Source organism: Eptatretus burgeri, chromosome 3 (assembly GCF_056783735.1).
Source record: "Eptatretus burgeri isolate ZD-2024b chromosome 3, Ebu_testis_v1, whole genome shotgun sequence".
Lineage (NCBI taxonomy): Eukaryota > Metazoa > Chordata > Myxini > Myxiniformes > Myxinidae > Eptatretus > Eptatretus burgeri.
In genome coordinates this window covers 68278375-68295789 of record NC_140963.1, presented here as the reverse complement: position 1 = coordinate 68295789, position 17415 = coordinate 68278375, and the positions used below count along the sequence as shown (strand labels likewise).

General features: G+C 43.4%; 1 protein-coding gene and 1 long non-coding RNA gene across 3 annotated transcripts in view; one reads left to right on the top strand and one right to left on the bottom strand.

The window, feature by feature from the left end:
* The window catches only part of FMNL2 (formin like 2), a 298236-nt gene that overhangs the window by 60473 nt on the left and 220348 nt on the right, over positions 1–17415 (bottom strand). The window contains exons 16-19 of one of the 2 annotated variants that reach the window (XM_085873828.1): positions 17335–17358; positions 15863–15987; positions 10863–11065; positions 8590–8824 (exon numbers count right to left, since the gene is read on the bottom strand). In XM_085873828.1, the coding sequence (XP_085729954.1) occupies positions 8590–8824; positions 10863–11065; positions 15863–15987; positions 17335–17358 (587 nt within the window). The remainder of the gene's footprint in view (positions 1–8589; positions 8825–10862; positions 11066–15862; positions 15988–17334; positions 17359–17415) is intronic. The other variant, XM_085873827.1, reaches the window with a different exon arrangement.
* Positions 1–17415, top strand: part of LOC147030118 (uncharacterized) — a 159290-nt gene that overhangs the window by 83973 nt on the left and 57902 nt on the right. The gene's annotated exons all lie outside the window — the stretch shown is intronic.

Below are 17415 nucleotides of genomic sequence, written 5' to 3'. Positions count from 1 at the left end.
TTTACCACAAGAGGGTTGTTGGCGGACCTTGAGCGCCCTGTGGAAATGTGGTTGGGACAAATCGCAGAGAGAGTAGGGGGGCAAGTCTGGAGAGGAGTCGGTAGAAGACAGAAAGACCACCGACCAACCTGCGGTGATTGAGTGAGAGGCCCAAAGACTCAGCTTCATTGCGGGAGATGCCAATGATCTTAAAAGCCCTGGTTTCGACAGCGTGAAGTCGAGAAAGGTGGGAGGCAGGAGCACCAGCCCAGAGGGGAGAGCAGTACTCCATCAGGCTACGGACAAAAGCTTTGTAAGTGGTCAGGAGCTCAAGAGGGCCGAGGAAGGACTTTGCACGACGGAGGATTCCCAGTCGGCGACTGGCTTTTGAGGCAAGGTTGGAAATGTGACTTTCCCAGGAAAGGTCATGGCAGATAGTGAGACCCAGAAGCTTGAAAGAAAAGACTTCTTCCAGAGGATTGTTGAGAAAGTGGATGGGGGGTTTTGTAAACGGTCCTTTCGAAGAGACATAGTGAGAGTGTGAGATTTGTCTGGATTGAAAGACATGTTCCACGTGTTGGACCAGTTTGTGATTTTATCCAGATCTGCAGTGAGCGAAGAAGCTGCTGCTTGCCGGTCTGAGGGATGACAGATGGTACGGCAGAGGGTTGAGTCATCGGCAAAGAGAAATAGAGGATTTTCCAGAGAGTCCGAGAGATCATTGATGAAAACCAGAAAAGAACAGGGCCCAGAACGCTACCTTGAGGAACTCCAGCCTGCACAGGAAGAGGGGATGAAAGAACTCCATTTAGGGCCACACGTTGACTGCGACAGGAGAGGAAGTCTGCGAGCCATGAGTGGAGATGGCCTTGAATACCATGGGCAGAGAGTTTGGTGAGTAGGGCAGGGTGCCAGACTGTGTCAAAAGCACGTGATATGTCCAGGGATACGGCTCGGATTTCCTGTCTGGCATTGAGGACCTCCATCCATTGATGGGAGAGCAGTAGCAGCATATCTAGGGTAGAGTGACCTGGTCTGAAACCAAATTGATGATTGGAAATCAAGCCATTGGAGAAGAGGAAGGATTTCATGTCTGAAGCGATGATGGATTCCATAACCTTGCTGATGATTGGGAGAAGGCTGATTGGTCTATAGTTACAGGGATCTGTTTTTGCACCTTTTTTATGCAGGGCAGTGATGTTAGCAGATTTCCAAGCAGATGGCAGATGACCTTGGGAAAATGAGAGGGTGAATAGAACAGAGAGAGGGTGAGCAAGAGCAGAAGAGCAGGCTTTGAGGACACGTGGGCTGATGCCGTCTGGACCGGTTGCAGAATCTGACTCGAGGTTTGAAAGCAAGCTCTCCACCTTGTCAGGAGAAAAGGATACAGAGTCCAGGGACAGTTGGGTGCGACTGGGTAAAGTGGGTAGAGATAGTGATGGGTTTGGGACACAAGATTTAGCTGCAAACACCGAGTTTAGACATTCAGCTTTATCACGTGTGGAATCAGCAGTGCCGCCATTTGAGGTAAGGGAGGGGATGGAGGGGGAACATACACCAGAAACAGATTTGATTAAACGCCACCAGGATTTTGAGGAGGGAGAGAGGTTTGAGAGTTCAGACTTGAGATGAGAAAGATGTTGTTTTCTGGCTCTCCTGAGGGTAGCTACACACTTGTTCCGAGCTTTGTGGAAAGAACTGAGATTGCCCTCAGTTGGGTTTGCTTTCCATGAGGCAAAGGCAAGTTGTTTCAGGACAACTGCCTCGCCACAAGCTTCAGTAAACCAAGGGCGGGAGGAAGGGTAAGACAACTGAACACGAGAGGGGATAAATCTGTGCATGAGGGAGAGCAAGTTTCTTTGAAAGAATTCCCAGGATGAGTTGATGTTTGAGAAAGTAGTGATAGGAGACCAGTCTGTAAGTTTGATGGCTGCTCGGAGACCCTGCCAGTCGGCTTGAGTGAAATGCCAGACTCGACGGCGGTGAGGTGGTTCTCTGATAACAGCCAGAGAGATGTCCACTTTGACAAGGACGTGGTCAGAAGAACCAATTGGAGCGAAGGAAGAGCAGCAGATATTGTCAGGGAAATTTGTCAAAATCAGATCCAGAAGAGATGGAGTACCATTGGTTGAGATCCGGGTCGGGAAGTTGACCGATTGAGTCAGTCCCAATGAGTCACAGAAAGCTTTTGCTGATGTCCCATGGCAGGTGAGAGAGGTACCCACACCTAGCCAACTGGCGTGATGACAATTGAAGTCGTGATGACAGTTGTCATTTTCTGCAAATAAATGCTCTAAATGACAATATTTTTATTTGGAATTTGGGAGAAATGTTGTCAGTAGTTTATAGAATAAAACAAAAATGTTCATTTTACTCAAACACATACCTATAAATGGTAAAACCAGAAAAACTGATAATTTTGCAGTGGTCTCTTAATTTTTTCCAGAGCTGTATATGTATATACGAGGTCTGTCTCAAAAGTAACAGGACTGAGCCTGCTGTGTGCTCCACTGACAGAACTTGAATGAAAAGGTTGCGTCAGTCTTTCGCAACATTCCAGCAATATTTATGATTGGTGATGGTTGACTGTGCTCATTGTGTGATTTATTTTGCAGGTCGTGCTTTACACGTTGTCGAGTCTGAGTCGTCGTGCTATGAGCCGTGAGCAGAGAGCCAATCTGAAGTTTCTTGCAAAGCTTGGCAAAAACACCTTCAAAATCCTTTGCAATGCTGCAGCAAGTCTACGGGGAAGAAACGATGTCACGAACACGTGCATTTGAATGGCACAATAGGTTCAAAGAGGGATGGGAGGAGGTTGAATACGATCCACGGTCTGGAAGACCTTCAATGAGCAGAACAGCCGACAACATCGAGCGTATGAAGCAGATGGTGCATGCAGATCGTCGACTCACAGTGTGGATAATTGCTGAGGAACTTTCCATCAACAAGGACACTGTCTGTAGCATCATCACTGAAAATCTCGAAATGCGCAAGGTGTGCGCAAAGATGGTCCCCAAGCTGTTGTCCGAGGGCCAGAAACAGCAAAGTGTCACTGTCTGTAAAGACATTATCGAGCACCTTGAGGACGATCCAGACCTGCTCGAGAGAGTCATTACTGGTGATGAATCGTGGATATTCGAATACGATCCCGAGACCAAACGGCAGAGTCGTCAGTGGAAAAGTCTGGCATCACCAAGACCAATGAAAGCAAGGATGTTGAAGTCGAAGGTCAAGGTGATGCTCATCACGTTTTTTGACATCAAGGGCATCGTCCACTTCGAGTTTCCACCACAGGGTCAAACATTGAATCAATACGTGTCCAAGGAGATCCTCCGGCGCCTCATGAGATCAGTCCGGCACAAGAGAAGGGATCTGTGGGAATACAATGCCTGGGTGCTCCACCACGACAACGCCCCTGCTCACAGTGCCCTGAGCATCCAACAGTTTCTGGCGAAGAGAAATGTGCCAACTCTGGAGCCACCCCCGTATTTGCCAGACTTAGCCTCTTGTGATTTTTTCCTATTCCCCAAGCTCAAGGGGACAAGATTTCCTGATGTGGAGGCCATCGGAGGAGCCGTGACGACGGAGCTCCAGAGGATTCCAGAAGAAGCCTTCTGGGGGTACATCGAAGCGTGGAAGAAGAGGATGGACAAGTGTGTGAGACTGGAGGGAAACTATTTTGAAGAGGACAAGCTGTAATTTCAATATAGTTTTTTGGAATTCAATTTTTGTGGTCAGTCACGTTACTTTTTAGATGGATCTCGTGTGTGTGTGTGTGTTTATACATATATATATATACATACACGAGGTGTGTTCAAAAAGTATCCAACCTTAATTTTTCGTGTGTAAACAAATGAAGCTCGTGAGGCGTGGTTTGGTGCACGTATGTAGGCGATCCTAATCCGTATGCGTGAATATTTTCCCGCCTGCAGAAGCTGTCAGTCGCCGACAGACCGCCGATGAGTGAGGAAGTGTAAGTGAGCACCGTCGGATTTTCGTTTTTGACAAAATGACGGAAAAACTTGAACAACGCTACTGCATCAAATTTTGTGTAAAGTTTGGCGATTCCCAAGTGGAAACGATCCGCAAGATTAAACAGGCCTTCGGGAACGAAGCAATGGGCACCACACAGATAAAAGAGTGGTACAACCGCTTCAAAGATGGTCGCACATCAGTGGAAAGTGAAGCACGTTCTGGTAGGCCCTCAACATCCCGAAATGAGATCGTCATTGACCAAGTGAGGACCCTGCTGATGCAGGATCGTCAAATCACGATCAGAGAACTTGCAGACGAGGCGGGCGTCAGCATTGGATCTGTTCATTCCATTGTGACTGAGGATTTGAGCTTAACGAGAATCTCAGCGAAGTTCGTGCCAAAGCTGCGAATGATCGAGCAGAAGCAACTCCGTTTGGGGATCACACAGGACATGCTGGAGACTGTGAACAGCGATCCCAACTTCTTCAACACAGTGATCACTGGCGATGAGACCACAGTGATCCGTCATTTTGTCAAAAATGAAAATCCGACGGCGCCCACTTTCACTTCCTCACTCATCGGCGGTCTGTCGGCGACTGACAGCTTCTGCAGGCGGGAAAATATTCACGCATACGGATTAGGATCGCCTACATACGTGCACCAAACCACGCCTCACGAGCTTCATTTGTTTACGCACGAAAAATTAAGGTTGAATACTTTTTGAACACACCTCGTATATGTATATATATATATATATATATATATATATATATATATATATATATATATATATATATATATATATATGTGTGGATACAAACACATACGACATAATAGTGACTGAAGCTTTTCGTGCTGCACTCTTCATGGTAAAAATCACAGCAAGTGAAGAAGGAAGTGAAGGCAAGTGCTTTATACGCAGGTTTCAATGAGGTAGACACTGATTGGTTCAACCGTAATGACGTCACGGTTAATCCGAACGCCCATTGGTCGGCTCATCATCTTCACCTCGAGCTCCCATTGGCTGGAGCAGAGTTCGTCGATGATTGACGTTTGCAACCGCATTGTGGAGAGAGGGGGATGGGTTTCCCCAAAGGTCCATTCACCATTTGTTACCGTACTTCTCTTGATCTTTACATGCTTAAAGAGACACAGAGATCGTACAAATTCCTTTTGACGACATGGTATTGGATCGGTGGTAAGGATGAAGGTTGCTTCCAACGTACGTAAATGAAACGAGCTCCGACCTCGGCTCAATATCCTGAACATCTCTGCATTGTACTGGTCTGCACAGTTAGGGTTGGCAACCAGGTGCTGTGCAATGGCAGATGAAGCAGGGACAGTGGCCGGTGGTTGCTGGATATTTATACATGCTTTCACTGTGTTGTGTTCTAATCTTTCGTTGAATCGCCAAGGGGACGTGTTGTTTGATCCGATCAGCCAATCTTAGTGTTGTGCGGCCCACGTACCGAGCTTCACATCGGAACCTAAACTCATAAATAACATTGCTGGTTTGTGAGGTCGGTAGCACATCCTTGTTGACTGACGCCAGCAAATGGCGAGAGGTAAAGATTACTCGGCCTTGCACAGCCAGAAACGTCTTGGACACGATATGTTTGATTTGTTCTTCAAACCTTCGTGATGATTGCCCTTTCTTGGGCATCCTGATACAGACTGGACATTTGTCTGGACCAATCTTCTGATCTTTTGTCGTGTTTAGAAACTTGTGCACATATCTCTGAACTATATGCTCAGGATAGCCATTCTCACCGAGTATATTCATGATTTTGTCGATTTCAGCAGGGCGATTACAAGGTGAACAAATCCTCTGTGCTCGGTGAACCAGGATGTTGATCAAGGCAATTTTGTTTCTCGTGGAGCTGCAGGAGTCCCAGCGAGTATACTGCCCTGTGAAAGTTGGCTTCCGGTAGAGGGATGTTGTGAAACCAAGGTTGGATCTATCAACCAATACGTCCAAAAACGGAAACGTGTTTGACAATTCCAGCTCCGTGGTAAACTTCGGCGCTGGATGGAGAGTGTTGAGCCATGCCTGGAAATTGTCACATGCCGTCCGAGACTCAAACAAAGCAAAAATGTCATCAACGTACCGATAGTATACGATGGGGGAATCGACCCCTTGCTGACCAGTAAGTTTCTGCATTTCGTGATAGCCCACAAAGATATTTGCAACAGCTGGGCCGAATGGAGAACCCATGGCCACACCGTCCGTTTGAACATACATCATGTTGTTAAAACTGAATTCTACCTCCCTTGTTGCTGTGTTCATTTATTCAACGAAGACGTGTTCCGAGATCATCGGTTGTTCCAGATCGATGTGATACAGCAAATGTGCGCATATCTCAATCGTCTCCGTCAATGGTACATTCGTGAACAAGCTTTTAATATCAAAGGATGCCATGATGTTGTCCTCACTTGTCGGTGTTTTAGCTTAAATTGATTCTGCAAATGTGAAGGAATCCTCAACCACAAAATGAGAAAGTAAATCCAATACTGGTTGCAGTACCTCTCCCAACCACTTGGCAAGTTCATGTTGTGCTGATCGGACCATGGACAGTATCGGTCTGAGAGGGATATTCTCCTTGTGAATCTTCGGCAAGCCATACAATCTTGGACGTTGGGCTCAAACAGGTTTAATTCTGTCGTACACCTCCTTTGATAGTTCTCCACGTTTGAGAAGCTGCAACAGTCGTTTGACGATCTGGCCTTCCACCTGAGGCATGCAATCATGTTCCGTGACACCGCCCAGATATTTAAATTTGGTTTCGTCTTTCAGGATGTCCATCATCTTGTCGATGTAATCAATCTTATTCATGATTACTACTCTGGTGCCTTTATCCGGTTTACAGATGTGAATGGCAGCATTCCTCCTCAATCCTTGTATTGCCAAGAGAACATCCCGTTGCATGTGAAAATCCACGATGTCATTCGGGATTCCACAGTACACATGCGCGAGGTCCGATAGCCTTGCCCTCAGCGCCTGGTCTGCTTCGTTTGACACAGCCTGATGTGTTGATAGTTGAGCATACAGGAGTTCAAACTCGGCAAAAATGTCTTCCCTCTTGATAGTCTGGTTGAGAATGCCAAAGTTAAAACCATGCACCAACGCGAACCTTTCCGTATCAGACAGCTTATAGTGCAATTTATTGAGTACATGCCGGGATGAGTCTTTGATTTGGGAACCGAATCGTTTCACCTTCGACCAGTCGATTGTACAATCGCATTTCTTCTGCGTCGCATCTCTGCACGTTGGTCAATCGCTGCAATGTATCTACATAACCGGATCGTGTCACACAGCGACAGGAAACCACGTTCTTCGTTCCAGGCATTGCGTCGGACGCAACTTAGCGCGGACCATGTGCGATTCAAGCGCCCGATCTCATCCAGAATAAAACATCCGCTCCACTGTCATGCTGTGCTTCAATTTCGAACTGATAATGTGCTTTGTGATAAAGCCTGGGACCACGTTGTGGCGCAGACAAGCCCGGAAAAACCTCTCGGATAACTTACGTGTACGACACTTACCATTAAGCCGAACCAAGCCATTAAGCTGCTCGACTTGACATTGTGAGTACTGTCATTGAAGATAAATAAACAGATGTTTGGTGCTACAGAACTTTAATATGGATACAAACATGACATCATAGTGACCGAAGTTTTTCATCAGCATCTACCTTATTGAGACCTGCGTATAAAGCACACGCCTTCACTTCCTTCTTCACTTGCTGCGATTTTTACCCTGAAGAGTGCAGCTTGAAAAGCTTCGGTCACTATTATGTCGTGTTTGTTTGTATCCATATTAAAGTTCTGTCGTACCAAACGTCTGTTTATTTATTTATATTTATATATATGTGGACTGTTGTCCAATGGGGATCAGCAGAGTGCTCGTCACACTTCTCATGTTTCGAGTTTCCTGATGGTCATATCACGTGCCTTCTGGTTGAATGGTTTGCATTAGCAGGAACAGTTGTCTGGGTGGCAGACGGATGGTTGTTCTGTGCGGATTATGTGGTTTTACCATGTGAGACATAATCTGCAGCAATGCTCATCATAACAGTAAGGTGTGTGTGTGTGTGTGTGTGTGTGTGTGTGTGTGTGTGTGTGTGTGTGTGTGTGTGTGTGTGTGTCTGCAAAATAAGTGGAACTTCCCAAATACACACAATGCTTAATGATGAATAATTATATTTTTAAAATATAAAACCACAATGATAATCTTGTTGCGATTTCTTGTAAACATTTTAACAGCAGTGAAAGCAACAATTTTCACAAAAACACTGCAATTCTACCAATGCTTGCTTTTAATCCTAAATCACCATAATCAGATGCAATAATTTCATGCTGCAGGAAATGCGAGCCGCTTCATTTTAAAACAAGAAATTTGAAGTTCTGTCACATGTTTACAATGCACATTCCAAGAGCAAATTCCATGCTGTGATAGCAAGATATTCTGGAATCCAGATTTGTTACAAACTTTCCTGGCTCTTGGGAAACATTGTGACCTGGGCCCTGCTCACCCCACACTGCACCACCAAAAAAATTTCAATCCATGATATCCCATATAATTAGAAAGTTCGACACTTGTTTCCACCCACACGTAACACTTTATGTTCATCTCACCGGGGTCAACAGCTGCATATTTTCGTTGAAATTCCCGACAAAGATCATAATCGTCATGCGTTGTGTGAGCCGTTCTATTTTGCTGAACTGAAGCATGAAACGGTCTTCCTCAGAAAGGTCCTCTAGCGGTTTGCGTTCTCGCTCATATTGCCGCAGCAATTTTACCTCGACTTCCGTGGGCAAGAATCGCATGAGGCACTCGACAAAATCTAACCGCAAGTTCTGCAGGTCAAACCTGTGTGAATGCAACAATCACGAAGAATGCAATGAAATACCAAGGTAATGGTAATGCTTCACAATTCCAGCCTTGCCTAATTAACACTTTTTCAAAACAAAGAAAGCAAGGTTTGAATACTGTCATCCAATCGACCTTGCAGTGTTTCCCCGGAACATTGTGCGGTGAAACCCTTGATTGAATATAGGAGGAAGACTTAGTCTTGCTGGTGATGTCTAGTGTTGATCTGTGTCGGCAGATGGGTCGAACAATGGATGAAATCAACTGGATGTTGATCGAGGTATGCTAACAACCATTGGAAGGAGAAGCTGACATTTTGGGCATTAACCCTTTGTAAGAGGGATAGAGGGTGAGGGTTATGGCTGTTGGTGAGTCAGAGAAGGGTGGTTAAAAGAGTGGTGTCAGAGATCAGAAGAAACGTTCCTCGGGTGAAGCATTAATGCCTGAAATGTCAGCTTCTCCTTTCTTCGTACAGAACAGGTTTGCATACCCCATTCGATGTCCTATTGATTTTAATCAATTATTTATCCTTTCATGATCTATCAAATCTTTTCATTCCAACACTTCTCCCATCCTCTGTTTTATATTCAGATTCCCTGTTTGTTTGTTTTTTAATGACAGACATACTGAATGTAATAAACAATAAAATATTGGCGCACTGACAAGTAGAGCTGTGGTTCCTCGTTCCTCCTTTTTAGTTTAGAAAGTCCGCGTTGGTTAAAGTACATTATCGGAAAGAGATAGACATAATGCAGGTCTACTCAAACAGGAACACCGAATAATGTCCGAATTGAACCATTTGTCAAGAATCGTTGTGAAATAAATATGTTGGGACATGTATCAAGGAATGCAGGACTTCTGCTAAAATGAATGTGCCTTTGGCCTGGTGTTGGCTTAAGATCTTTAAGTATTGAGTTCAAGCCCCTGTCGGGCTGTTGAATAAACATCAGGTAGGGTTGGCTCAGCCTGTCATCCTTCCGAGGTTGGCAAAATGAGTCCCAGCTTACTGACAACGGGCATTGTATCAGCGGCACAGCCGTGCCGCCAGAAAATGATGCAGCCAAGCAGTCACAGGCTGCATATGAGTAAATAAATAAATACATGCTTTGAAGTTGTCTTATGCCAGCTTAAGGAAATGACATTCGACATCGAGCTGTTGTCTCAGTGCTTCAGATATAGGATGTTACGTCATAATAAATGTTGTCCGTCATTAAATATATGAAGCCGATTATCCCTTTTGCTTGTACTTTTGTACCGTGATGTAATTGATATGTTCTATGCATAGTGATGTGCTTGATGGTATATTTCAAACAAATGTAGACTTGTGGACCAGTGCACTAGGGTCATGCAAGTCCTGCTTCCCATTTCCGTTCAGTCTTCAAAACCTTACCGAAAGATTGCAAGTATGTAATACTCCTGTGTTTGGTTCTATTTCAATTGGCTCTGTTTAGTACAATTTCCCCCCTTCCCCTCTCCCCCCACCACAGTTCAGCTTTTCTTATCTTCTTCTTCTTCTTTGGCTGCTCCCGTTAGGGGTCGCCACAGCGGATCATCCGTATGATCCGCATAGTGATTTGGCACATGTTTTACACTGGATGCCCTTCCTGACGCAAGCCTGGTTGCCTTTTATGACACAGGGATATGGTACACCTATTTTAACCGGGGTATACACCGGCCCAGTACAATGGTACTCATTTTGCCGACCTCGGAAGGATGACAGGCTGAGTCAACCCCCTGGTGTATTAATTCAGTGGCCCAACGGGGCTTGAACTCAGGACCTTTTGGATCCCAAGCCGCTGCCCTAACCACTGCGCCAACACCAGGCTTCAGTTCAGCTTTTCTTATATGTTAATGAATTGCAAATTATCTAAAATGCTAAAACATATCAAAGTAAGCCAAGCACTGGTTCAGATTCTGGGGTTGTGCAATCCACTAGCATGCCCAGGATTTGATCACAAATAAAATTAAGGTCATTGTGCCTTGACATAAATGTTTCATCATTCATTAACATTCTACTTAAAGTGTGGAAACGACGCACATTTGTACAGCACGGCAGATCTCCTCGGTAGATAGACCACCCTTGCGCAGTGTGATGGCCAAGTTTTTGGCTCGGTTCGTCTCCAGCAGTGTGACTTTGTTCTGCATTTTATGAACAGTTTTGATCTTGGAGAGGCATAGGTCCATGTTGGTACCCTGTGCTCTGGTCTTGAAGAGCTCTTCAAATTCGTCCATGTTGAGCTCCTGATGAAAGAGCATTCATGATATGCACAGCATTCAATGAAAAGGATGTAGGACCACCTCATGATGTTAACCACAAAGACATTGCACCACCAGAAACACAAAATTAATGCATAAAGCATGTGGACATTAATGAAATGAAACGAAAATTATAAATTAAAACAATGATGACAAAAGTACAGAATGAAGGGGTTGGGGGGAGGGGGTGGGGAGTACAAAAATATATTTTTAAACATTGGTGGTGTTCCTTAAGTTTCAGCAAGTGGAAATCCCCATTAACGCTTCTGTAAACTTGCATCAATTACAATAAAAAGATGCTGAAATGAATGTGAGTGGTTCAAGGTTAACGTGGAAGTTTTCTTATCGAAAATGTACAAGAAGTGATAATGATGGGCAAAGCATTGTGGGTAAAACCAAGATGGCAGTCGTCACGTGTGTTATTGAATGAAGGTATATCAATAACTTCCTTGTGAAGATCATCAAACCAGCTGATATTCACAGGACATCTGCACAATTTGGTGATGCACATGTTTCACTTAACTGTGTGTTTACAAGCTGCTGTGAGTTGAAAAATGGCCAATAATGGCCGTGAATTGGTGAGCGATTTTAAGCAATTTCTCAATTAACAAAATGCTCTTACTCAAGGAAACATGAGACGTTTTCAAACTGAAAATTTGGGAGAAATGTCAGCTTATTATACAGGAAATTGCAGAAGAAATGGATGTCGATGTGCAAAGTGTGGACATAATCATTATTCAATGAGGTTAATACAAGGTGGGTTCTGAATAGAAGGACCTCACATTCAAAAAATAAATAAATGAAAACTCATTGTAACAGTGCTTCTGGAATGTCCCCAGAGTTAGGGAAAGGGTTAAACACTTCATCAGTGCTCTTGGAATGCCTGACATCTCTCCTCTCTCCCCCCCCCACCCAAAAAAAAAATATCAGTCAATGCATCCCAGGATGTATTGGATACATTAGTCCCTCAACACCAAATAAAATCTCAAGATTCAGCCATCAGCCAGGAAGCTTATGACAACAGATTTTGGGGACTCAACAGTTTAATTGAAATGCAATTTTTTGAAAGAGTAAAAACCATCAATGCAAGGTTTTCCAGCAATTTGTTAAAAAACGCAATGAGAAGAGCAACACACAAATAAACCAATGACACCCACAGGGTGACCCGTATCTTGCCAAAAGGTGACCACGTGTGACTTCTTTAAGGTCACACTGAGGTGAGCAGAGCTGCTATCCACCAGGAGCGACTCCTTGAGGAATATCTGCCTACGAGAGATTCTGATGAGAATCGTTCTACAGAGTAACCATGAAAAATATGCTTTTGCCTCATAACATCACCAAATGACGTCATAATGTCTCAAGCTTGACATATCTAGAAAGCACTCATTGAGGTGTTCAATTTGAGGTACTACACGATATGGTTCCTAAAACTTGAAAATTTGACTTTGGGGTCAAATATGTTTGACCTCAGGCGCTAACCATGAAGGTCAAGGCCAATCACCACCAAAAATTAATCAGCTGAGCGCCAGACCATGAACTATATTCCCATGAAGTTTGAAGACGATCCGATCAAAATTACTCAAAAAATAAGGGTTTCGTCGACTCCCCTGATTTGCGACAAAGTGACCTTGACCTTTGACCTTGACCTTCAAGATTTTATGTGCTGAAAGGGACCTCTATAGGCCTCTGATATGCGAAGTTACAAAAATTTCCAATGATAACTGTGCTCTGCAGAGTGATTTATATGTGATTACAGACCAAAAAAAAAAACATATGAAGGTCAAGGACAATCACCACCAAAAATTAATCAGCTGAGCGCCAGACCATGAACTATATTCCCATGAAGTTTGAAGACAATCCGATCAAAATTACTCAAAAAATAAGGGTTTCGTCGACTCCCCTGATTTGCGACAAAGTGACCTTGACCTTTGACCTTGACCTTCAAAATTTTATGCGCTGAAAGGGACCTCTATAGGCCTCTGATATGCGAAGTTACAAAAATTTCCAATGATAACTGTGCTCTGCAGAATTTTTTATACGTGATTATAGACAAACAAACAAACAAACAAAAAAATAAAAAAATAAAAATAAAAAAACCATACAAGCTGACTAACATATCTTGCAAAAACTTCGTTTTGGCAAGATAACAAAAAAAAACATACAAACTGACTAACATATCTTGCAAAAACTTTGTTTTGGCAAGATAACAATGGCTGAATCAGGCCTGTTTAAGACGAGTTGATTCACAAGGTAATTGTGACGACTATTACTGAAATTGGGATGAGTTGCTGAGTTCTCAGTCACCCCCCACACTGTACAGGCTTGCCACCTTGTGATTTTCATCTCTTTAGATGACCCACAGAACATCTGAATGGGAGTAAACCCCCATTCACATCGCGCCAGCTTCTAGAAATTTCGTTTCCACAAATTTTACACCAATTATTCGGCATTTTTCTGAATAGCGAAGGTGGAAAATGCTGGTAATTTTACACCTTGTGTATTTACACGTGATGACCATGGGTCATCCAGACCAGTCAGATCAGCCAATCACACAGCTCCAAACAAAGCCTGTGGGGGGAGCACTTCCGTAGGCGCATGTGATTGTTTAAATATTGCCAGATCAAGCTACGGCTTTCTGTACACGCGTTTATATTACCAATTGGCTTTTTTCCTGCGCAGTGCTTGACACAGCACCCACTCTGTGTTTGCTATGCTTTCATCATAATTTGGATGTTAAATTTTGAAAAGATTTTTGATACGATGCAGAATGACAATGCACCATGTGCAGTGTCACATGCGGTTTACGGCACTTTGCTGGTGCGACATGAATGACCGATACGAGCATTTTGCTCGCAAATTTTCAGCATTGGTTAATGGTGTGAACGGGAGTCAGTGGGCAATGCCAGTATGTCAATGCCGGCATTTTTGGTGTGAAAATGGGTTGTGTTTATGAATGATGACGACAAAACACACGTCTTGAAATGGCTTCATGTCAATCCCAAATATATAATGCAGATGGCAAACAATGCACAACCACATCAATGAGGTACAAAAAGTTTCCGATTTATGTCATGGATGCGTTCCTAAAATCCACAACGTTATACAAAACAACGGTATTCGGATACGATTTTCCCAAATACCTCGTGTTATAATGTGAGGATGCGTTTCCAGGGTAAAGATTTTGGTCACCCAAACTTAACTCAACCTTCACTCAAGTACTTATTAGAGACAAAATTTAAATAAATCAATACAGAACACGATTGAAGAAACAATGTATGTTCACCAATAGATATAATTTAATGGTGCTGATTGAGAGTGGGGGGGGGGGACAGGGAGGGAGAGGCAGGCCTTCGTGGCTCAGATGGACTGCTCAAATAATTTGTGGGCTGGGAAGGCAAAAGGGAGGTAAACCCAAAGTGATACGGCGCTGCCCTTGCCCTGATTGGGCTTTCGGATGAGTCGTGTGGCGAATCTGGAATTGAGTAATCTCTGATCGCGTTATCGAACGGGCCGTGCGGCAAATCCGGAGTGGAGAAGTAGTCACCGAGGTGCCATGAGATGAGGCGGGATTAGGGCACCAGGGAAATATGAATAGTTGGACAAAGACGAATCTTGTGGTGAGGGGAAAGGACAGTACTGCACTTAAAAACGTTGTACACTGTATTTAAAATTTTCAAACAGCGTTATATCGGACGGGCGCGACTTAAATAGACTATTGGCCCATAATGTGTTGATGATGTTACAAAATGATGCAAATACACTCAACATAAATCGTCGACTTACTGTATAAGTACGTATGTGTATCAAGAAAAAAAATCTTGAGAATCAGGTGAAATTTAATTAACCACATCTTTACCTTTTGATGAGAACAAGTCTAGGTCAACCTTGAACCACCTTCATACAATTGTGATACATTAGCATTTGTAAGATGAGTTATTTTTAAGAGTACTTGATTATTTTACTTAACCTTCACAAAGTTATCACACGGAAACACGATCATGCAGTGTTAACCCAGAGAACAACAAAAACTAAACAAAGCACAGGCAAAGTCTTCAAGTGCAGGCAGCCAAGGTTAAAATAAAACGGGGAGTTTTAGATTATTTTCCCGAGGCAACAATCAATAACTATAAATGGATAAATTTACGTAACATTCAAATTTCCACTTGAATACCTTCGTCAGTTAATGTACTCGCACATTGTTCTCTCGTCGTCAGTTGAGAGAGATGCTTCCTCGAGTTCACACCAGCTATGGAACTCCTTCACAGGTTTTGTGTGGGCTGACAGGATGGCCTCGTGGTACGCACACTCGCCTCTAAGCTGTCTAACATGGGTTAATATCCTGACCCAGCTATAAATTGTCATCCCAGTGTTTCACAGGCAGGGCGATTCATCAATGCGTGTGCCGTCCCTCGGATGGACGTTAAACAGGCATCCATTCTGCCAGCATTAATTGGTGGATTTTTAAAGGTCTCATGGTGTCCTTTGTGAATAGTAGGTGGGCTATCGCCAGCACCATGGCCAAATTCCAAATTCCTGCTCTAACCTCCAGAGACCATTGCATCAGTGGCAAAACAGTGCCCTCAGTCAATCATGCTACCCTGCAGCCTTGTACTTGCACATGGATGAAGAAGGCAGACTTTGTGCCAAATAAATAATGATAACTGCAACAATGAAAGCTTGGATACAATCAAATTGCTTTGGTGGAGTTATATTTAGGGAATCAATTTTATTTTCGAACTAAATTCAATTCATGTCAACCGCCCTATTAAAAATGAGCCTTACCTCTAAGATTTTCTCATCGTCAAGTTCATTGAAGACCGTGCCATTGATCTGGTTAGGTTTCAGAGCAATCCAGTTGAACACAGGCATTCGGAACTTGGTCTTGATTGGCTTCTTAATACGCACAGCTGGAAGGTAGTGCACATACAACCAACAGTTCATGAGTGGAACATTTAAATTGTTCTTTTGACAATGACAATGGATACATTTGATGGAACACAGACACGTAGCTAATGACTGAACGACGTACTCCGTTGCCTGTGTGATGCAAAGCATGCATATCACCCACGTTCACCATGATATGGGATCATTAGAAATGAATGACGAAGATGGAGGGTAAAATTAAAAAGACAAAAACATAAAATGTATGACCGGCTGAGAATTGACACAAAAACAATTATTATTCCGCAGCAAAAAAAAAATCACTCTTCGCATAAACATACTTGTAGATTGCTTTGAAAAGTCAAATGATAAGAAAGAAAGCAAAGAATTGTGGGGAAGGATAGATTCTTCGATCGGGAGACATTCGGATTGAAAATTCATATTTAAAAATACCATGCTGATATTCGTGATAAAAAAAAAAACCACGAACCCCGGCAAAATTCCGTACCAACTTGCATGGCAAGTTTTCCAGGTGTCAATATTCAGGGTATTTTGAGCAAGGAAAATTATTTAAATAAAAACAACCCGCATACAAAAGATACCGAATGTTGGGCTGGCAATGTCTACAGTTCAAAAACGAACGACACATCAACAATGTTTCATGACGTCATGCTCAGCTTTGTTTAGATACACGTCGTCACGGCTCATTCTAGGGATGCCACCTTGGTGTAAATGAATGAGGCTGTTTCATTGCCATTTTGGCATCTGCCAGTAGCGAAGCGTGTGTAAGTAAAAATGGTGGTTTACGTACTTGCTGCCCGAGGGAATTTCGTGAGACCAGAATGATGCAAAAAGTATTGAATGTTTGGATTCGACTTCTCACTACAAATCAGATCAAAAATGTCAAAAGTCACCCCATCTAAGGGGCCAAGATATCCTTTTCCATTTGGAACAGACCGAGGGCATACACTGTACATAGAAAATGGCAAATTTTCCACCCCTCATCCAGCCATTTCTCCTCCACCATCTTTCGTCTCTCACCTATTTTCCTAACACATCTATCTTTCCCCTCTCCTCCTTAACAATCCAATTTTCTCACCGATCGTGCCCTTTTCCCTTCCTCAAAATTATTTTGTGAAAGATTTATTCTCTGCAAACCTACGACCACCACCCCACCCACCCACCCACACATCCACCTTTTCCCTTTATATCGTAATTGCAATGCCGATGACTGAATGCAATATTTTTAAGGTTTCAGTGAGATGGTCTCGATGCGAGTTAAAATGTTAGCAATGAAACAACCCAGTGAATGAGAGATGCAGTCACAACATTAATGCAGCTTCAGCGAAAACTTGCAGCAACACCAAACCTACAGAAATGCTTGAGAAATCCTTCATCTGGAAGCAATAAGAAGCCACCACAAAACGGTCAGTGTCAGTGCAAGAAGGCTCAAG